Source organism: Quercus robur, chromosome 5 (assembly GCF_932294415.1).
Source record: "Quercus robur chromosome 5, dhQueRobu3.1, whole genome shotgun sequence".
NCBI lineage: Eukaryota > Viridiplantae > Streptophyta > Magnoliopsida > Fagales > Fagaceae > Quercus > Quercus robur.
This window is the reverse complement of record NC_065538.1, coordinates 26,743,589-26,761,369: the sequence shown is the minus strand read 5'-3', so window position 1 is coordinate 26,761,369 and position 17,781 is coordinate 26,743,589. Positions and strand designations below refer to the sequence as shown.

At 34.7% G+C, this 17,781-nt stretch overlaps 2 protein-coding genes across 3 annotated transcripts; one reads left to right on the top strand and one right to left on the bottom strand.

Moving 5' to 3' along the window:
- Positions 1 to 2,746: 2,746 nt before the first annotated feature.
- On the top strand, positions 2,747 to 6,172 carry LOC126725656 (uncharacterized). Of its 2 annotated transcripts, none has more exons than XM_050430467.1 (7): positions 2,747 to 3,027; positions 3,307 to 3,449; positions 4,750 to 4,817; positions 5,121 to 5,234; positions 5,356 to 5,518; positions 5,695 to 5,841; positions 5,933 to 6,172. In XM_050430467.1, the coding sequence occupies exons 2-7, from the start codon at positions 3,375 to 3,377 to the stop codon at positions 5,957 to 5,959; spliced, it is 594 nt and encodes a 197-aa protein (XP_050286424.1). In that variant the 5' UTR covers positions 2,747 to 3,027; positions 3,307 to 3,374; the 3' UTR covers positions 5,960 to 6,172. The 2 variants fall into 2 exon arrangements, with proteins under 2 accessions (XP_050286424.1, XP_050286425.1); XM_050430468.1 differs by lacking the exon at positions 2,747 to 3,027 and adding an exon at positions 3,081 to 3,201.
- Positions 6,173 to 6,993: 821 nt separating this feature from the next.
- Positions 6,994 to 14,695, bottom strand: LOC126725655 (uncharacterized). The gene is made up of 3 exons (XM_050430466.1): positions 14,543 to 14,695; positions 12,662 to 14,369; positions 6,994 to 9,187 (listed from the first exon to the last, which is right to left on the bottom strand). The coding sequence occupies exons 2-3, from the start codon at positions 13,706 to 13,708 to the stop codon at positions 7,697 to 7,699; spliced, it is 2,538 nt and encodes an 845-aa protein (XP_050286423.1). The 5' UTR covers positions 13,709 to 14,369; positions 14,543 to 14,695; the 3' UTR covers positions 6,994 to 7,696.
- Between the last annotated feature and the right edge of the window lie 3,086 nt (positions 14,696 to 17,781).

Here is a 17,781-nt window from a genome sequence, read left to right as displayed (position 1 = left end):
CTTATTGAATTGGGAGAGTGAAATAGAACTATGAAACAGAGTATAGTATTATATAAATTTTGATAAACTAATGGTGCGTGATTTCTGAAAACCTGGTCAACTTTTCATTTCTCTTCAAAATAAAGACATACTTTCATTTTCCATCATTTGGACACTACCTCCCGTTTTGGTGCGTTTTCGAAATTTCTAGGAGCCACTAATTAAATTGTTAGATTATATGTGTCATACAAGGTTAACTCCTTTTTACTTTGTATAATGTTAATTAACTAATAGAGACGGGTTAAACTTGTTTTGTACATAAATTTAAAATACAAAAAAAAAAAAAAAAATCTTGTAAATTTAAATAATTAATAGATGACAGGTGTTCGCGGTGCGGTGTGATGCGGTTTTGGGCCATTTTTAGCATCGCACTTTGCGGTGCAGTTTAGTTAAAACCATAACTGTACCGCACCTTATTTTTGCGGTCATATGTGCAGTGTGGTGCGGTTTAGAGTTTAGCCAAAACCATAACCGCACTCATAACCGCACCGCAACTCATTTTTGCAGTCACATGTGTGATACTAAGTATAAGATGCGGTTTGAAGTCGGTATATTTTTCAAATTTTAGGCTTTTCCTACTCAGCCCAAAACTAATTTTTCCCTTTTTTTGGGCCAAGTTTTAAATTATTGAGCTAGTTTTTATTTTATTTTATTTTATTTTATTTTAGGTCGGCTTTTCTAGTCAACACTTACTAGGGTTATTAAACTTTTTTTTTTTTTTTTTTTTTTTGTTGAAAGCTAGGGTTATTAAACTATTAATAATATATTTAATATTAAAAATAAATAAATATATTAATATATAGAGAGGGTGCGGTGCGGTGCGGTGCGGTCTGTGTAGTTTTCTTATTATAAAACTGCAAACCGCACTGCACCATGCGGTGTGGATGTGGTGTGGTGTGGTGCGATGCACTATTACTTGCGGTGTGGTGCGGTTATGCCATTTTACGGGCGGTTTGTGCGGTTTATGTGGTTTGGTGAACACCCCTAGATGACATAGTTATTAATTTTTAATATGCTTAAAATTTTATGGTGGATTATATCTTTCTTTCCTTTTTTTTTTTTTTTTTTTTTTAATAATTTTTTTGATGGGAAACCCGTGGGGGATATTATTCATAAATCAAAGAAGTTAATATGTGTGCAAATAGCTTAGCAAAAATTGGATCTTTAGTTTTTACAATCCATAGACTTTGTTATTTTTGATGAATTGCACATGCGTGGTGGGACCTTTGCTCACTTTTGACAAAGTTGAGCTATCTTGTAATAGACTTGTTTGTGGTTAATGTTATTTATATAGTTTAACTAAAAAAAAAAAAAAAAAGGTGAAAATGTAATCCAAAACTAGATTTATCAAAACACATTTCCAATAGAAAATTATTAAGTGATTTAACATTGTCAATAGTGTAACTCAAACACAACCTTATAAATATATATGAGATCAAGCTACACTCGGTGTGATTCTTTGTTAATGTTACAACACTAATAATATTTTGAAAATGTCATTTAATATATTACACATTTTCTTTGTTCTGCTAAATTTTCAAGAACTTGTAACTCAATTGACATTTTTTTTTTTCCAAAAAATACTTTTAGGGATTAAATCATTTCTCCTTTGTTATAATGATTGAATAATCAAAAAGAAAAACATAAATGCCAAAATTGTTGTTAAATGAAGATGTACTAACTAACCGATCCAAAACTCATTTTTGTGTATTATTTTATAATAAAAAATGAAAGTTAAATATTATACAAATGATATAATTTTTGTGTATTGATATTTTGTCTATAATTATATGTTTGTAATTAGGCTCGCAGGTGAGATAAGATTTTGCTTTAAAAAATGGTTAAATTGAATAAACCTATTTAATCAAAATGAATTATATAACGAATCAAATTAAAGGTTAATTACATGCCAAACCCAACACGTTGAAGACTTTTAGCAGCATGATTAAAAAGTAAAAACCCATATAATAATAATAATATTTTTTAAATCATATAAAATTCTTTAAAAATTTTCTTTTTTAAAAACGCCATTTGGGATTTGCAATTATTGAATTTTTATAGCATCCGTCTCAATCTATCCCTAATAGGTTAAATGGTCAATCGACTTGGGTTGTGAATCTTGTGATGTTTGATTTGCTTTGGTTTGGAGCCTTCCAGCTGAGTTGTGTTTGAGATTGATTCCCTTTGAAATTATTAAACATCATTTTTAAATAATGGCTTAAAATAACCATCATATAACATTTCTTTATCTTAGTTTACATCCAATACTTCTATATATTAGATGAGACCATATGAGCTTCGGTTACACTTCGATTACATCGAATACTTTTGTATATTAGACAAGAGTACGAGACACATCATACACAATACATGTTCTAAATTGATAACATGTCAAATTGATGTCCCATATAATGTATAATGCGTAGAGCACTGGATGAAAGTTTTACTCTTTCAAGTTTTTAAATTATAAACTTTGTTTTCAAGTTTCAACTATAGGATACAACATAAAAAATAAAATAAAAACTACAGGGTTGTGATCTTGGTCCCCCTTCTTAAAAAAAAAGAAAGAAAAAGAAGTGATCTTGGTCCCTTTGGCCCTTATACTTGTTTTTCTAAATTATATATGTTTCTTCAAATAAATAAATAACTACATTTTTGGTCTATAGTCTATAAAGTATTGACCAGGACTATAGCTAATGGTTACTGGTTAGATCTTCTTTGTTAATAATGTTGACCCGGGTTTTGGGTAGTCCGGATCGGGATCAATTAAACCCTGTCATGGTTTAGGAAAAATCCCATCCCAAATCCGGACATTCTTAATTCCTATATCCAAACAGTCAAGTCAAATTACTTTTGGCGGTAAATTTGAAATTTTTGGCACCACCAAAAGCCAGTGAACCACATTTCATTAGCAACTTTACATTTTTGGCACCGTCAAGTCAACTTCACTTTCTCTCTGTTTTTCTCTCCCACCAAACACTGAAATAGGTACTTCCAATTCTCAATCTCACAACCCTTTTGTTACTTATCACCACTTATCAGAAAGATCAAACCTTTTTAGTGTTTATACTCGTCCCAACAAATTCCAGAATTTTTTTAAATTTTTTTAATCTTTAATTTTTTTTTTCATTTCACCTATATGCACAAAATGAATGCTTTTATGTATGTCTGCTTGTATTTATGTTGTTGGGTTTACTTTGGAATTTTGGATGTTATTAATTTTCACATGCCTAACAAGTGTTCGACAAAATGTTTCAATGAGTGTAGGTTTGTGCTGGATAGTTTTGGTGATTTTGAAGAATAAGGTGGGGTTGGCGTTTTCTTTGAATTGAAAGATGTATGGGAGAAAGGCATGCCAGCTGGTGAAAGAACTTGCAAGTGGTGAAAAGGGGCAGCTCACTCCTTACAATGTAAGTCTCCGGAGTTGGTTCTAATATGCTTAGCTTGTATTGCTAAAGGACATGGCTGTTTGGTGTCCTAATATATACAAAGTTTTTGGCAATGGGTGGATGAAGCTTTTTTTTTTTTTGGGGGGGGGGGGGGGGGGGGAATATTTGGAAATTCATTTGGCGGGTATGTTTCAGTTCCTCAAAATTTGGTGATATCTGGCTGTGAATTTGATGAAATTGTGTTTTGGGCATAAATATTACCCTTCTTAAACTTTGATGTGAGTGTCAATTTGGTTCTTGGACTTTTGATTTGAGAAATTAACCCTATGGATGTTAGGCTAGTGACGAATTCAACCTTTTGGTAGTATATTTTTTTTTGGTTAAAAATTAACAGATTTAATCACATGATGTGCACATATTTTCCACCTCTTTGTCAATAATTTTAAGATGCCATTATTACCATGTTCCATCACATGGTTATATTCATTAGGCTTTAACGGAAAATACTACTCAAGTGTCTAAGGACCAAATTGACACTCACGTCATATCCAAAGTAGTCTTTGTAAAGAGTGAACACCCCACCTGGTTGGTTTTTTATTTTATTTTATTATAATTATTCAAAATTTGGTGGTACGTGGATGGTTTGTTGACATAGTTTTATTAATGGGTAGGTGGTTGGTGCTATTAGTTCTATAACAATACTTCTTCCTTTTGTGCCTTCCTGTCTGGTCTATAACTAACCTTTTATTGGATATGTTTTATTTAGATAAATTCCATCATTGTAGCTTTTCTTTTGGCCATAATCTTTGGTGGTTTATAATTTCTCATATTTAATAGAATATGCATTTTGCCAAACATACAGTATCTTGTTAATGCTTGTTGATTGAATGATAAGTGCACTCTTTGTTAATGCTTGATAATGCTTGTAATCTGATTGGAGACCTAGAAGTTGATCTTCAATTTTTTATTTGTTCTTTGAGCAGGAGTGCCTTCCTTGAAATTTGGAATTTTTTGACTTGCTTGGCTCACATTTTTAAGCCTTGGTGGCCATAATGTTTTATGAGCGCACTTGTTTTCTTGTATGGGACATGGCAATCTTTGTCATGGAGCTGTACTTTGGATGCCCAATTGTGGAAGCACTCATATTATCTATTTTGATCATGTCTCCAAAGTGTCTTTTGATAGAATCGTGTGAAACTTTTTTTCTTGGTACATGTTGTGTCAACTTCTTAGGATTTAACATTCCCATCATCCTCTCTCTCCCTTCAATTACATTGCCGTGATGCCTCTAACTCAATTTTTTCTTACTATGATCTTGTAGAGCGACCTATTTGATCAAGTGATTGCAGAATGTAGTCAGCATCACCTCGAGCTTCAGTCCCTGATAAGGTAATGTTAATTTCCTGTTATGCTTATTACTGTTCCACCATGTATACCTTTTTATAGTGTCATATCAGCCTACCTGTTTTTGGTGTGTGGTCTAGAAATTCTCAACTATAACCTTGTAATATCAGCAAAATGGCGAGTTGAAAATTTTGTTAACTTATTCAGCTGGAATTTATTCTTGGGAATTCCTTTCATTCATTGACTATAATTTTGCATACAGCTACCATTTCTATTACCATTTCATATGCAATAATAAATAACATCAGTTTGGTTTGATGTGGCTTGTATAACTTTATATTATTACAGAAAAATGCAGGAAGAAGGATTGGATGTACAAACAACTAGAAATGCAGATCACTATGGAGCACTCATCCACCACCTTTCTTTGGTTCGCAATAAGCGCTGTCTAATGGCATATATGTAATTATCTCTTGCTTGCTGTGGATTTTTTTATATGCAAACAGCTTCTAGCTTATTTTTTCAATGAAGGTTTATCATCTTCACCAGTTATCATGGGTATGGTCTTTTGATAACTATGCAGGTATAACAGAGCAGAAATTATACGGAGTTTGATATGGAAGGTAGGGCCCGTGCTTCCTCAACAAATTCAAGAGAAGCTCAGTCACACAGAGGAAGAGTATTTTAAGAAACATTCTGGAGCTTTGCAATCATACATGTCGAGACTTGACCTTGATTTAACTGTGGTAACCTCTCTCTCTCTCTCTCTCAAACTTCCACACAGGCAAATTACAGCTTCTATTTATGTGATTATCAATGCTAAAGAGTTCAGTATCCATATTCTGAATTTTTTAAAATTAAATTTATTTATATGGCATGATTTTGCATCTCAAATGTAACACCTATATCTCTTCTTTGGCAGGATATGGTGCCACCCAAAGATCCCTACATCCAGGTGAGAGTTCTTGATGATATTGGCGTGGTCCTAAGTGACGATAAGACAACCAATTTTGCTCGCCACTCAATGCACTTTCTTAAACGAACTGATGCTGAGCAATTTATCTCAAGGGTGGGTTGTCCATTAACTTCTTAACTTGAATTCTCATTTCAGAATGGTTTTTGGGAGTTTCTTTAACCTCTCTTATTTCCTTTGATAACAGGGTTTGATGGAGGAGCTCACAAGCTGACTTGACATCTTATTTCTTAATGTTTATCCTTTTCAATGTAAATGTAGAGAAGAGATCAATTATGTTTAAGCATTTCTTACCCGTGGGGCTTGATGATGTTTGTTACTTTTGGCACTGTGTACATATTTGTTACAACGTAATGCTGTTTTTTGAACTTATGTTTTGGTCATTACCAAGAATGAACCTTGATGGTATGCTAAAAATCTTCTACAATCAGCCTCATGTAAGGACCACGCTTGAAACTGAATACAGAACAAACAGCTTAGCGGTCTATAGCATGTGCTTGGGCTTTTGCCTCCAAAGCTTGTTAAGGAGGTTGTACGGTTGTGAATAATCCATATTCTATTGAAGGTCTCAATTGTCTGCTTCAGTACACAGGTCTGTTACTATCTGATTTTGTATAGAAGCCCCCAAGCTACAGTAATCCTTGCCTTTTTCACCACAAAGAAGCAAAAGACAAACAAAAATCTCTAATTTTATTTACCTAAATCTCAAATTCTCAATGGTGTTAAACGAATTCTAAGATTGTTTGAGTGTTTCAAGGAGTAAACCACCAGCTTCGGTTGCACCTGGATTGATTCTGGATTCTGCTTTCTTATATAGTTTACCTACCCAACCTATGCTGAAGAAATGTCCAAAAAAATAAGATGGTATTGGTTGGTGGGGTGGGGGGTTTGGTTGGTCAATATGAAGTGGAATGGCTTTATTTAGTTTGAATACAGAAGAGTTTCTGATGTCAAGTGAGGAATAATGATTGCAGAGACCTACTTTCTGTTTTCCAACTTGTCCAAGTTGTAACAAAAAGAAACCAAATGGAATGGCTCAGTAAAGAGGGCGGTGAGAGCAGGTTTTCTTGGTACACAGATTTGGGGATTTCATAGAGAAAACTTACAATGAGATGAGAGGGACCTAGATAATGCCACTAAATCTGTTTAGCTTCTAGACAATTTATGAGAACAGGGTTTAAGTCATATATTTTACAGTTTGCTGATATAAAATGATTGAGAATTGAATTCATTCATTTAATTCATGTGTATTCATCAATGTATTGTAATAAGCAAAGGGCCTTGAGCCAAAGAAGCAGGCTCATAGTATATCTTTCCTCTTTAGTCTGACTAGAATCTACAAGTTTTTGTTTCTACTTTCTACCACTACCACTACTACTGGCTCCTCTTATTGATCCTTCAGATGCACAAGCATCTAAAGCTGCTAAAATTCGGGCTTCAAATTTATGGCCTTTCATGGCAACCCTCACTTTTCTAACCACTTGTTGCTTCATAACCTTACGCTCCGCTTGCGAAAGATGTTTGCACTTATCAATTCCCTTGAGAAATCCAACCACAGTTTCACCAGAGCCCCCACTCAGTTTTTCTAACTTTGCAAGCTTCTCCACTACTTGCAAAGAAAACATCCACTCCAAGCATTTTTTGTTTCCCAACTCAACAATATCTAAAAGACAGTGCACGTTGATTTCCTGCGTTTTCATTGATTTGCTTTCAATTGAGTGAGCCATCTTCTCTATAAGACCCATCTGAAAGATATTCTTTAAAACCAGGACCCCACCACTGCCAAACAGCATCTGGTGTAGAGCTGTATAGGCTGCATCCTGATGCTGCACAATGGTGCACTGCATCATCTTGACTAGCTCAGGAATAATATCATACTCTAGATATTTCTTAATGCAAGGTTCTCCACCAGCGCAAGCTAGTTTCATTAATAAAAAGGCAGATTCAGATTTCATTGAGCTCTGTTGTGAGTTTCCACTTTGCAAAAGTTCAGAAAGCCTTTTGATGAGGGGCTGTTTAAAATCATGTCTCTGATTTTGGGGTTCCCTGCTTTCTCAACAATTGGTATGAGCTCTTGCATTGCTTCCGTTACCTGCTTGTAATTGCTGTCAAGTACCATGTGGATGAGATCTTCTAAAGTTTGTGGCTTTGCTGAAAGGGTAACATTCTGGTCTGACAAAACAAATCTTTCTAAACGAAGCCTCACTTGCCATGGCAAAAGGTTCAGATTAGCGGGCTGAAGAGAGCCATTTTTAGGACAGCCTCCTAGCTCATAAAATGCCTTCAATGTTACAATGGCATGGTGTTGCACTACTTCAGTTCCATTCTCAAGAAGTTTAATTAGATTTTTATCAATTTCACAAGCAATCATTCTCTCAACAGCTTTTGACTTTCCAGCTATGGTCAACGACATCAATATTGTGAACATGCTCTCATGCCATTCCTCGGCATCTGGAGAGAGCAAATCAGCCAGTTGGTTAAAGTGAATACTCTGAAGCACCTTATTGACTGTCTCGGAACTTCCAAATTCTGCAAGCTTTGCAAGGACAATTGAAATGTTAGTTTGGATCTTGGGGTCCTCACAGTTTTCTAGTATCATTGACAGCTTCTCAACTGCACCAGTACTTTCAAATGATGGAAAGTAATTGCAATAGTCACTTCTATTGAATATATTTGTGATAGCTTCTGCAGACACTGCAACAAGACCCTGTGAACCGGACGATATCAGGCCTTCAATTCTAGGTCCCAATATGCCAACAAAGGTTGCTCTGCTAGCTTCAAAATCGGAGATGGTTTTGCTAGCCATTAGCGCCTTGATAATTGCTTCTATGGTGGTGACAGCCTGCTTTTCTTCGAAAACACTGAGGAATGTCTCTATCTTTTGCTCGGAAATTCTTTTGACACTCTCTTTCCCAAAAATAAAAAGCCAAGGGCAAATCAATGCTTTGTTTTCATCACTAGATTCATTTACAAGAAACACAACTGAATCATTTGTCTTGCTGTCAAGGTATAGTGAAACCATGTCATGCACTTGATACAAGGGATCTGTATCAGTTTTCATCAGCAGGGAGCCTTCAACAAGCTTACAGACTATGAGAGGAAACATCATCTCCTGCCCAAGAACCGACCAAATGGCCTCCAAACAAGCTTCAGGTACAGGTTCTGCCCATGAAAGAGCAGCAAGAGCTATGAAGAGCTTTCTTGAGTCTCCAGGCATTGCTTCTAGAGTGAACTCAAATGACCCAAAAATGGTTAATGTGTTCTCAGCTTCTTTCTCATTTACATATGAGACAGGACCAGGTGCACATGTGGCAAAGGTGGATAAATTTGTGATGGCCTTCTCCCATTTCTCAGCTCTTATTTCTTTCCTAAGAGCCTTACCCATGACAGCAACTGTAAGAGGGTGGTGGCCACAGCGCTCAAGCAAGCTTTCTGCTACACTCTATGAAACAAGTATATCTTAGAAAAAAATGAAAAATAAACAATAAAGGAAACAATTAGAAAATGAGCACAGCACAGGCAGTTGAAATCTAGATAATACAGAAATGGACTACTTAAAACAAACTTTAGTTTAAAATAAGCTCTATCATAGGAAAAGTAAATGCTTGGCAATGAGCCACAAAAACAAAAACTCCTGTGACAGCAGCCATGATTCCTGCCATGACACATATGGTAGTTCCAGAATTACAGAGGATGCACATTAAAGAGGGTAGATGGAAGTACTCTATGGACCTACACAATAAACTTCATACCACAAAAAAATATTGACTGACTATTGATTTATTTTTTATTATGAGTTAATACACATAAGAAGTCTATGTTTATCTGATTTCTAGTACTATAAATAACAGATAATACTAAGCTTTCTTTTTCTTTGATTTAATGGTTTTGTGTTAATACTAAGCTTTCTTTTTCTTTTTGGTTCAATGGAATCACAGAATGACGTCGAGCCTGATCCCACACATGTAACGTGGGTAAAAATAAAAAATCTCAACTTCACCACTGACAGTTGATTGTCTTCAAATGTGTGGGCATTCCTTTCTCTTCAGATAGTTCACGTCAAGCACAAAGGAACAACCTTCCAAGTTTCAGCCCTATCGTGTTTCTAAAAGTGCTCATTCCAATAAGCCAGCAAACCGGTCACAAATCTTGGCATAACCCAATTCACACCAAATAAACAAAGAACACAAGACCATAAATTTCTATCTATCTCAGACAGAAGTAAAAGATGATCTACTGATTCTTCATAAGACTTACTCATGCAGCATGATTTATGATGTCGGCTATGATTATCCATCATTAGAATCTTATCCATAGCAGCTGTCCACCCAAAGAAGGCCACTTGTGTAACTTTTACTCACCATATACTTTGCCATGGAAAATATGTCCCCCCCTTTCTCAAAGCCTTGTAATAATCTTTCACACTGAAATCTTGGCTTTTTGAAAGAGAACAAACCAATTTGTCTTCACCTCCCTGAGTAAATTTAGAAGCACCTGAATCATCTAGAAGCCAATGACTCTAAGTCCCACTCTTGGACTGATCTTAGGAAGAAGGGATTCCATTGAAGTCTTTGGTTTAAATCTTGGAAACTTTTTTTTTTTGGTAATTGTTTTTGGTCTACACATGCAACTCAAGGACTAAGCAGGCTTACATGTGAAAGGGGGTTGACAACAAGCTCTAATACCAAAACTAATGCAGCACAAAATCCTCAAAAGGGAATTGAGGGAATTGAGAATAACAAAGAATGTAAAATTAAATTAACCTAGGAATCGACACCTAGGATTCCTGCAATCAGCAACAAGGCCTTTAAAAATTCCCATAGAAATTATATTCATCGATAACATGTTTCATAGGAAAGCAATAGCATGCTTATATAGACTACTAGTCCCTAACCCGTGCTATGCACGGGAACCTACCTATTTGTGAGGTAGACTAAAATAATTTTATAAAATCTTAAATTGATTAAGAAACTACATCATTGCATGATTTGCTCTTGTATGACTTCAATTTGTGTTACAATTTGATGAAAAAGTCATTGCTTGAACGTGCAATGGCTTACAAAAAATTTGTCAGACAATTTCAGATACTGCAAAAAAATAACTCAAAAAATGTAGATATTAAAACTTTTGAAAGACCAAAAAATATTAAAAAATCAGATGATTCACTACTTATAAATAATTGGAAAATACAAAATATATATGACTAAGCAATAGAGAAATATAAGAGAAAGATAGGTTACATTCAAAAGAATAATTTCAATTATTGCAAGTTTTTTATCTTGTAAAAAACGGCTAAAAAGAGTTTGGTGGTTCATGTACGAAAATTACTTTTTAAAAAATACATGAAAAACCATAAAATATATATATATATATATATATTAACAAAGTAGAGGATAAGAAAATAACAAAATAAGAGCTCATACCTCTACTCGGCTTTAAAAAAACATATTGGGGCTTGCATTGCTTTTATAGTGTTCATGATTAACCTTGCAAATTTGGAGATAAATTATCAACGTTTAAGTTTGAGTTTAAGTTGGACTTGTTAGAGATAGAGTTTCACTCCTTATTAAGTTTAGATTAAACAAAAATAATTTTGTTTCAAAAAAATGATAATGATGAGTTTTAGTTTTAGTTTAAGTTGAACTTGTTAGAGAGATAGAGTTTCACTCCTTATTTTTTTGAGAATAAAAATAATTTTATTTAAATATTATGTGTGGAAAATTGTGAGAGTTTCAAAAGTTTTGGTTATATATATATATATATATATCTATATAGATTAGGACTAAATCCTAACCCTAATTGACTAGGGTCAAAGCCCAATTATTGATTTACAAAAATAACCTTGACTCTAGGAAATTTTATAAAATACTAATAACCTAATTAGCTAATAAGACCTAAAATAAAATCCAGTGGACCAATAGTAAAAATATATTTGACTTCTAAAACCAAATAAAAACAAAATTGTCTTTGCGCTCCCTGTATTATTCAACTAATGCAACACAATTCTCAATGGGATTTGAGAATAACAAAGAACAAAAATTAAGATAAACCTGCGACTTGGCACTTAAGATTGCTTGGAATCAACATTGTACAAGATAGAATGCATTGGAATCAATGGCTAAGATTGCCTTGAATTAGCACTAAGGCATTGAAAATTTCTAATAGAAATTTCATTCTTCAATAACTTGTCACCATAAGAGTACAACATTCTTATATAGACTATTGGGACTAAATATTAACTCTAATTGACTTGGGTTAGAGCCCAATTATTGAATTACAAAAATAATCTTGACTCTAGGGAATTATTTTTTTCTTTTGATAAATGAATCTAGGGAAATAAATAAAATACTAATAATCTAATTAGCTAAAAAGATTTAACATAAAATCCAGTGGACCAATAGTAAAAATTCAATTGACAACTAAAATTAAAATATATATGTGCTCCAAGGATCAGCTTGATAATAGATTGTTAATAAGAATGAATAAGTTTGTGTGTTTGGCTCACAAGTAAGAACATTGGACTTAGCAGATTTATTAGAAATAGAAGTTCAACTCAGCTAGCATTCCTTTTTTGGGAAAAAACAAAGATTAGCATTATGAATGTGAACTGTTTGTGTAAGCATGAAACTTGCAATTCACTAGTCATATCTTTGAAGTTTGGTTTGATGTAAATTACTCAAATATGTTCTGTATAATAATAAAAAGTAGAACTTCATGGTTGTGAATGGGATTGCCATTGTATAGGTATTGATGCACGCTACATGCCCAAAAACCAAACTGATATGAAATTGCATTTGAATTAACCCCCTTTTTGTTATGCATATTTGGTTATGCATGAAGAATGAAATATTGGAGATAGTCATATCCTGCTATGTGCTAATCACCCAAAACAAAGAGAGAGAGATTTGGCTCTTACCGGCAACTCCTCCTCACTAAGTAGGCTATGGTACAGAAGGATTGCCTTGCTCATTTCCACTGTGTCATCTTTGCCTAATTCTACTTTCTCAGCTTCTGTAATTTCATAGACAGCTTCATTTCTTGTTGTCACTAAGTACTTGCAATCATTATCATACAGCTTTGCAAATCGCTCCACAATGTCCTGCTCCCATACATCATCAAGAAGGATCAAAATGCTCTTCCCACACAAGGCTTCTTGAAGCAAGCAACATATATATTCAAGATCTCCAGTGTTCTCATCTTCAATCTTATTCCAAAATCCAATCTGCACCAAAAATTTACAAATTTTTCTTGCTAAACGCTTCTGATATTCAGCCCTGTTTCCGTTACAGGCAGCCCTACTACACCATTGTCCAAAGCCAAGTTGAACTGCGCCATCCACAAATTCAGCAGGTGGATCAGAACCCACTTGACGGGCCATACATGACTTCCCAATACCAGATAACCCAACAATCAGAATGACCCGATGAGAACCCTCTTGTTCTAGTAAATTCCTTGTTAGATTACATTTACTAGATATTGGGTACCCATGTTCAGTATTTATTTTTAATCGAGCTGGGATGTGTTGTGCAGTGGATTCTATTACCTTCTCAGCATCTTGCATCAATCTTTGAGATTCAAGCCACCAGTTTAAGTCACCCCTGATTGCGCTTGCTAGTTTCCCAAGTGGGTCCCCAGCCACAGAATTCTGTACTATCTTAGCCAGGCTCTTCCGCTTACTGCTTGACACAATCCCTCTTGCCTTTGTGATATTTGGATGAAGCCGTTGGACCAGGGCATTTAAGCTTTGAATTTGGTGATACAATTGAGGGTTATGAAGCTTGTAGACATGCTTTTGCTTTATTCTGCGTGTCAAATTCTCAAGATCGCACACAAACTCCTCTAGGCTTTTGATTCGCTTTGGAGCTTCATCAAGATCCCAAGAGGCTTGTTTTAATGCACTAATAGCCCCTACCATACTTGACACTATTTGTGTTGCTGAAGAAATAAATTCCAAAGCATCCATTGCCACATGAATCAACTTGCTACCTGTAATTCCATATAATCACTAATGAAAAATATGTGCTCAAAACAATGATCAAAGAGATTCAAAGAAGCCTTGATGACTATCCTAATCGATCCTCAATGTGAAATGTATGTGATGGGGATTTCCTTATTGGTTGGTTATGGATTTTAATGGTTTAAAAATATTGAGATCACATTCTCATATGCTCACCAAGGACCTGGATTTGAACCAGCTACAGTGATAACCCAATTTGACTGAATGGAAGATAAATACAAAATTATGCTCAAAGAAGTTCCTCACAGCATTTAAAACACCTTCTTTAGCAAATTTCAATAATTCCAACTCTCTTTGGCAGTCTGACAAATCCATACAACAAACAAAGACCAGTCATAGAAAAAGGAATGTAATGTGGTTGATTTCCATCGAATAAACTTGCAATCAGAATCAATTTCCACCTAATAGACATAAACTCGCCAACCAACCATGCACATTTTGCAATGATCACCATCCACCCATCAACAACCATGAATTTCCAGAACAGAACCAACCCATATATAAAAATCAACACCCAAATCTCCAAAATGCTTTAAAACTATCAATACTCGTTTAAAAAGCAATCAAAACCCTGTTCTCTTCTAGCAAGATTCTTGAACTCTTAAACCTGCAAAACCATCCATTATCCATACAAATCAAAACCCAGTTCTTTAACATAGTTCAAGTCTATTATAGTTCAAAAATAATTGAAAATCAGTTATCATAGCAGGAAATCCAGAACTACAACATTCACAAAACATACATAAAACTTAAAGCAAAAGTTGAGAGAAATTGTCTGACCTTGAAGGCTTGGAGTGAAACTCATAAAGCTTTACGCTGAAAAACTAGAGCCTCAAAGTCAGAGATGCATGTTCTACTTGTCAAAGTTGTCAACTGGAAACTAGAGCCTCAAACTCATAAAGATCGGGTCCGTTTGGTATCCCTATTTGAACAACTTTCATATTTTAAAGACACTTGCACATATATTCACGTACACACATTTTAAAAAACTACAAAAATCTCATCTTAAAGTGCTCTGTTGAAACTATAAAAGAAACGTCTAACTTTATAAGTCAGAATATTTGAAAAAGAAAACTCACCTGACCTGACGGCTGACGTGCTCTACTTGTCAAAGTTGTCAACTGACTAAACCGTAATTGTCGTTTCCAAAAAAAAAAAAAAAAAAAAACCGCAGTTTTCATGCCTTGTGAACAAAGAAAGCGGTCAAAATATTAAAATTTCTGATGATTTAAAAAAAAAAAAAAATGATTTATTAACATATGATCTATAATCTAAGTACATCTGTTAGTAAAACTCCAATAGAAAATATGCCACATTTTTGCCGATTAAATCTAAAATTTATCAATATCAGTGCATGTAAAATTGTGTAAAAATATATGGTTGCTATAATGTTATTATAAATTATAAATTTACTTTGACACTACTTATTTGGCATTTTTTTTTTACTGACACCAGTGAATGATGGAAGAAAGTGAATAATGATTGTTATATGTGAAAAAATAAATTTTAAAAATTAAGAAAATTTGATATTTTAATTAAATGTATTGCAAAATAGATAATTTGATGTAGGGAAGTTTGAAAAGTTTTCTACATCAAATTATCAATGATGTAAAGCCCAATCCATATTATCTATCAAGTTTTCTTAAGTATTGATATTTTTTCTATTTTAGCATATATACATTTTTTTTTTCTATTTTAATTACTTGAGACTTTCTAATATTAATTTTTCTTTTTTCCTCATTACAATTTACAAGGAAAGAAAGGGGATTTGAAATTGATATCTCTTGGTTGGGTTAAAAACAAAGTTATTTAAAAAATTTCATGCATCCTCTAGCTTGCAATGTTAAATTATCCACAAAACTATCCATTGATTTAGCTTTAAAGTTTTATTTCGTTTCTTCCCTTGTTAAAAACCTAAAAGTGAAAGAAATTAAATTAATTCAATGGTGATTTCTAAAAGAGCCATATGTAACGTTAAACACTGATGGTGGCTCGTTGGGAAATCTTGGTTTAGCTGGTAGGTGGGTGGGGGGGTTGAGTGATGAATAAAAAAGGGTTTTATGTAAAGTTTGGTATTAAAACTAATAATATAGCTTAAATAGGGGCTGTTAGGTATGAATTAGCCTTAGCTTGGAATATGAGTTTTAAATATATTTAATCTTAATGTTGATTCAACTCTAGTTTTACAATGGATGGTGTTTATGTACCACAAATTGTCCATTTACTTGATTACAAGAACCTTTTAGCTCGAGAGTGGATTGTCCATCCTCTTCACATAGAGTAGTGAGTGACTGAGTGGACTAGCAGCACGGGGAAGCTTGTAGCAAGACAACACTTTGGAATATACTAAATGCCCAAATTTTGTGTATGACAACTACTTAAGTGATGCAATGCAACTAGGCACTCATACAAAGTGCCCTACTAATTGCTGTACAAACATATTAATTATCTTTTTAATTAAATCAAATTCCCCCTTTGCATAAAAAAAAAATAATTAAAAAAAAAACACAGATTTCATGAAATTTTGAACATAAACTTTTCAAAGTATCCAAATTCCACATAATTTTTGAAGTAAATTTATTATCTAACCAAGGAAATCAACATAAGAAATTCTAAAATTATAACTTTGGGTAAAATTCAATTTTAAAATCTTGATCAAGTTATACTTTTGACCCTTAATTAAAATTTGGAGTTGTTTTCACTTTGGTCCCTTGTTGATGCCCCTTTTTAACAAAATAGACTAATGGCAGAAGAAGCCCAACAATATGAAAAAGGTGGAGAAAGAAAGCAGTAAAATAAAAACTATTGGGCCAGATTGGTAGGAATAATGGTCAACAAGCCCACTAAAATAATAAGTGGCTTGAGAGAAAGCAAACGGGCTGAGGAAGCCCCAAAGAATGAAGTAGTAGGCTTATAAGAATTGTAAGAAATGGAAAGAAAGTAAAAAGGGGCCAGGGAAGCCCAAAGAAAGGAATTAGTAAATGGGGTTGGCTCAAAGGTCAATAAGCCCAAATGTAAAGATGTGGTAATTGGGCCAAGGAAGCCTAAAGGATTTAGCAAAAGCCCATGAGAATGAAATAGATAAGAAAGGATGAAATGGGCCAAGATGCCCAAAGAACGAAATGGGCCGAGAAAGCCCAAGGTACAGAATGGATTGGCCTAGCAGGAATGCTGGGCAATAAAGACCAAAAGAAGGAATAAGGTAAGAAATTGACATGGTAGGTGCTTCAGCCCGTAAACCCAGAGGCAACACAAGGCAAAAAGATAAGTGATATCATAGTAGGAGCAGTGCAGTGACATGGTAGGAATACCAATTAGCCCACGGACGCAGGATAAAAAGGGACACGGGCCAAGTTAAAGAAGAGAAAGTCCATAACCAAGCAATGCCCAATCTAAAGAAGAGATGGGATGCAAAGAATGAAAGCCCAAAGACTTATTCACGCCACAAGAGTTAAACGAGCACTATAACCTACGGCATAATTAGACAAACCTGGAGGTAATGGCAAACGCGTGAGAGCTAGAAAAGCAGTCGACTCATATGGAAGTGGAGTATGCACACAAGATTCAGGCTCCACCTACCTGTACCCAGCCAATACAGGGGAGGTGGGTCACGGGTCAGAAGTATGAGAGGGTGTGGTCTGATGGTGGGGAGAAGGGGGAGTCTATTTTGGGGTTCCCGCTGAAGTTCTTTTGGGAGAAATGTCTTGTTGAGATGACATCTCATCCAAAAGAGGTAAACATGAGCTGAAATCACTAGATGCATGCTATAGAGGTTGGTAAGGGAGAGGTTTAACCCTTATTCGGATGGGAGTGTCAAGGGGAGTAAGAGACAAAACAAAACCACTTTTGTTTGGGGATGAGGCGTGACATGGCCAACATAGTGTGGTGGTTGTGGTTGGGCAGCCGGCAGACCAGTCGGCAGTCTTGGAAGGACACCCACACTAGACCAAAAGCGATTGAGGGGTAAAAATGGCAAATCCTGTCATGGCAAGTTGTATAAAAAGGTCATAGACGTGCAT

What these genes read in the sequence shown, in the direction of transcription:
- LOC126725656 (XM_050430467.1), top strand. Translation starts at nt 3,375, where the DNA reads ATGTATGGGAGAAAGGCATGCCAGCTGGTGAAAGAACTTGCAAGTGGT. An exon ending in GGCAGCTCACTCCTTACAAT is followed by an intron (nt 3,450 to 4,749) that starts GTAAGTCTCCGG and finishes ATGATCTTGTAG; the next exon opens with AGCGACCTATTTGATCAAGT. An exon ending in CTGAGCAATTTATCTCAAGG is followed by an intron (nt 5,842 to 5,932) that starts GTGGGTTGTCCA and finishes CTTTGATAACAG; the next exon opens with GGTTTGATGGAGGAGCTCAC.
- LOC126725655 (XM_050430466.1), bottom strand. Translation starts at nt 13,708, where the DNA reads ATGGATGCTTTGGAATTTATTTCTTCAGCAACACAAATAGTGTCAAGT. An exon ending in TTAGTGAGGAGGAGTTGCCG is followed by an intron (nt 9,188 to 12,661) that starts GTAAGAGCCAAA and finishes CTTGTTTCATAG; the next exon opens with AGTGTAGCAGAAAGCTTGCT.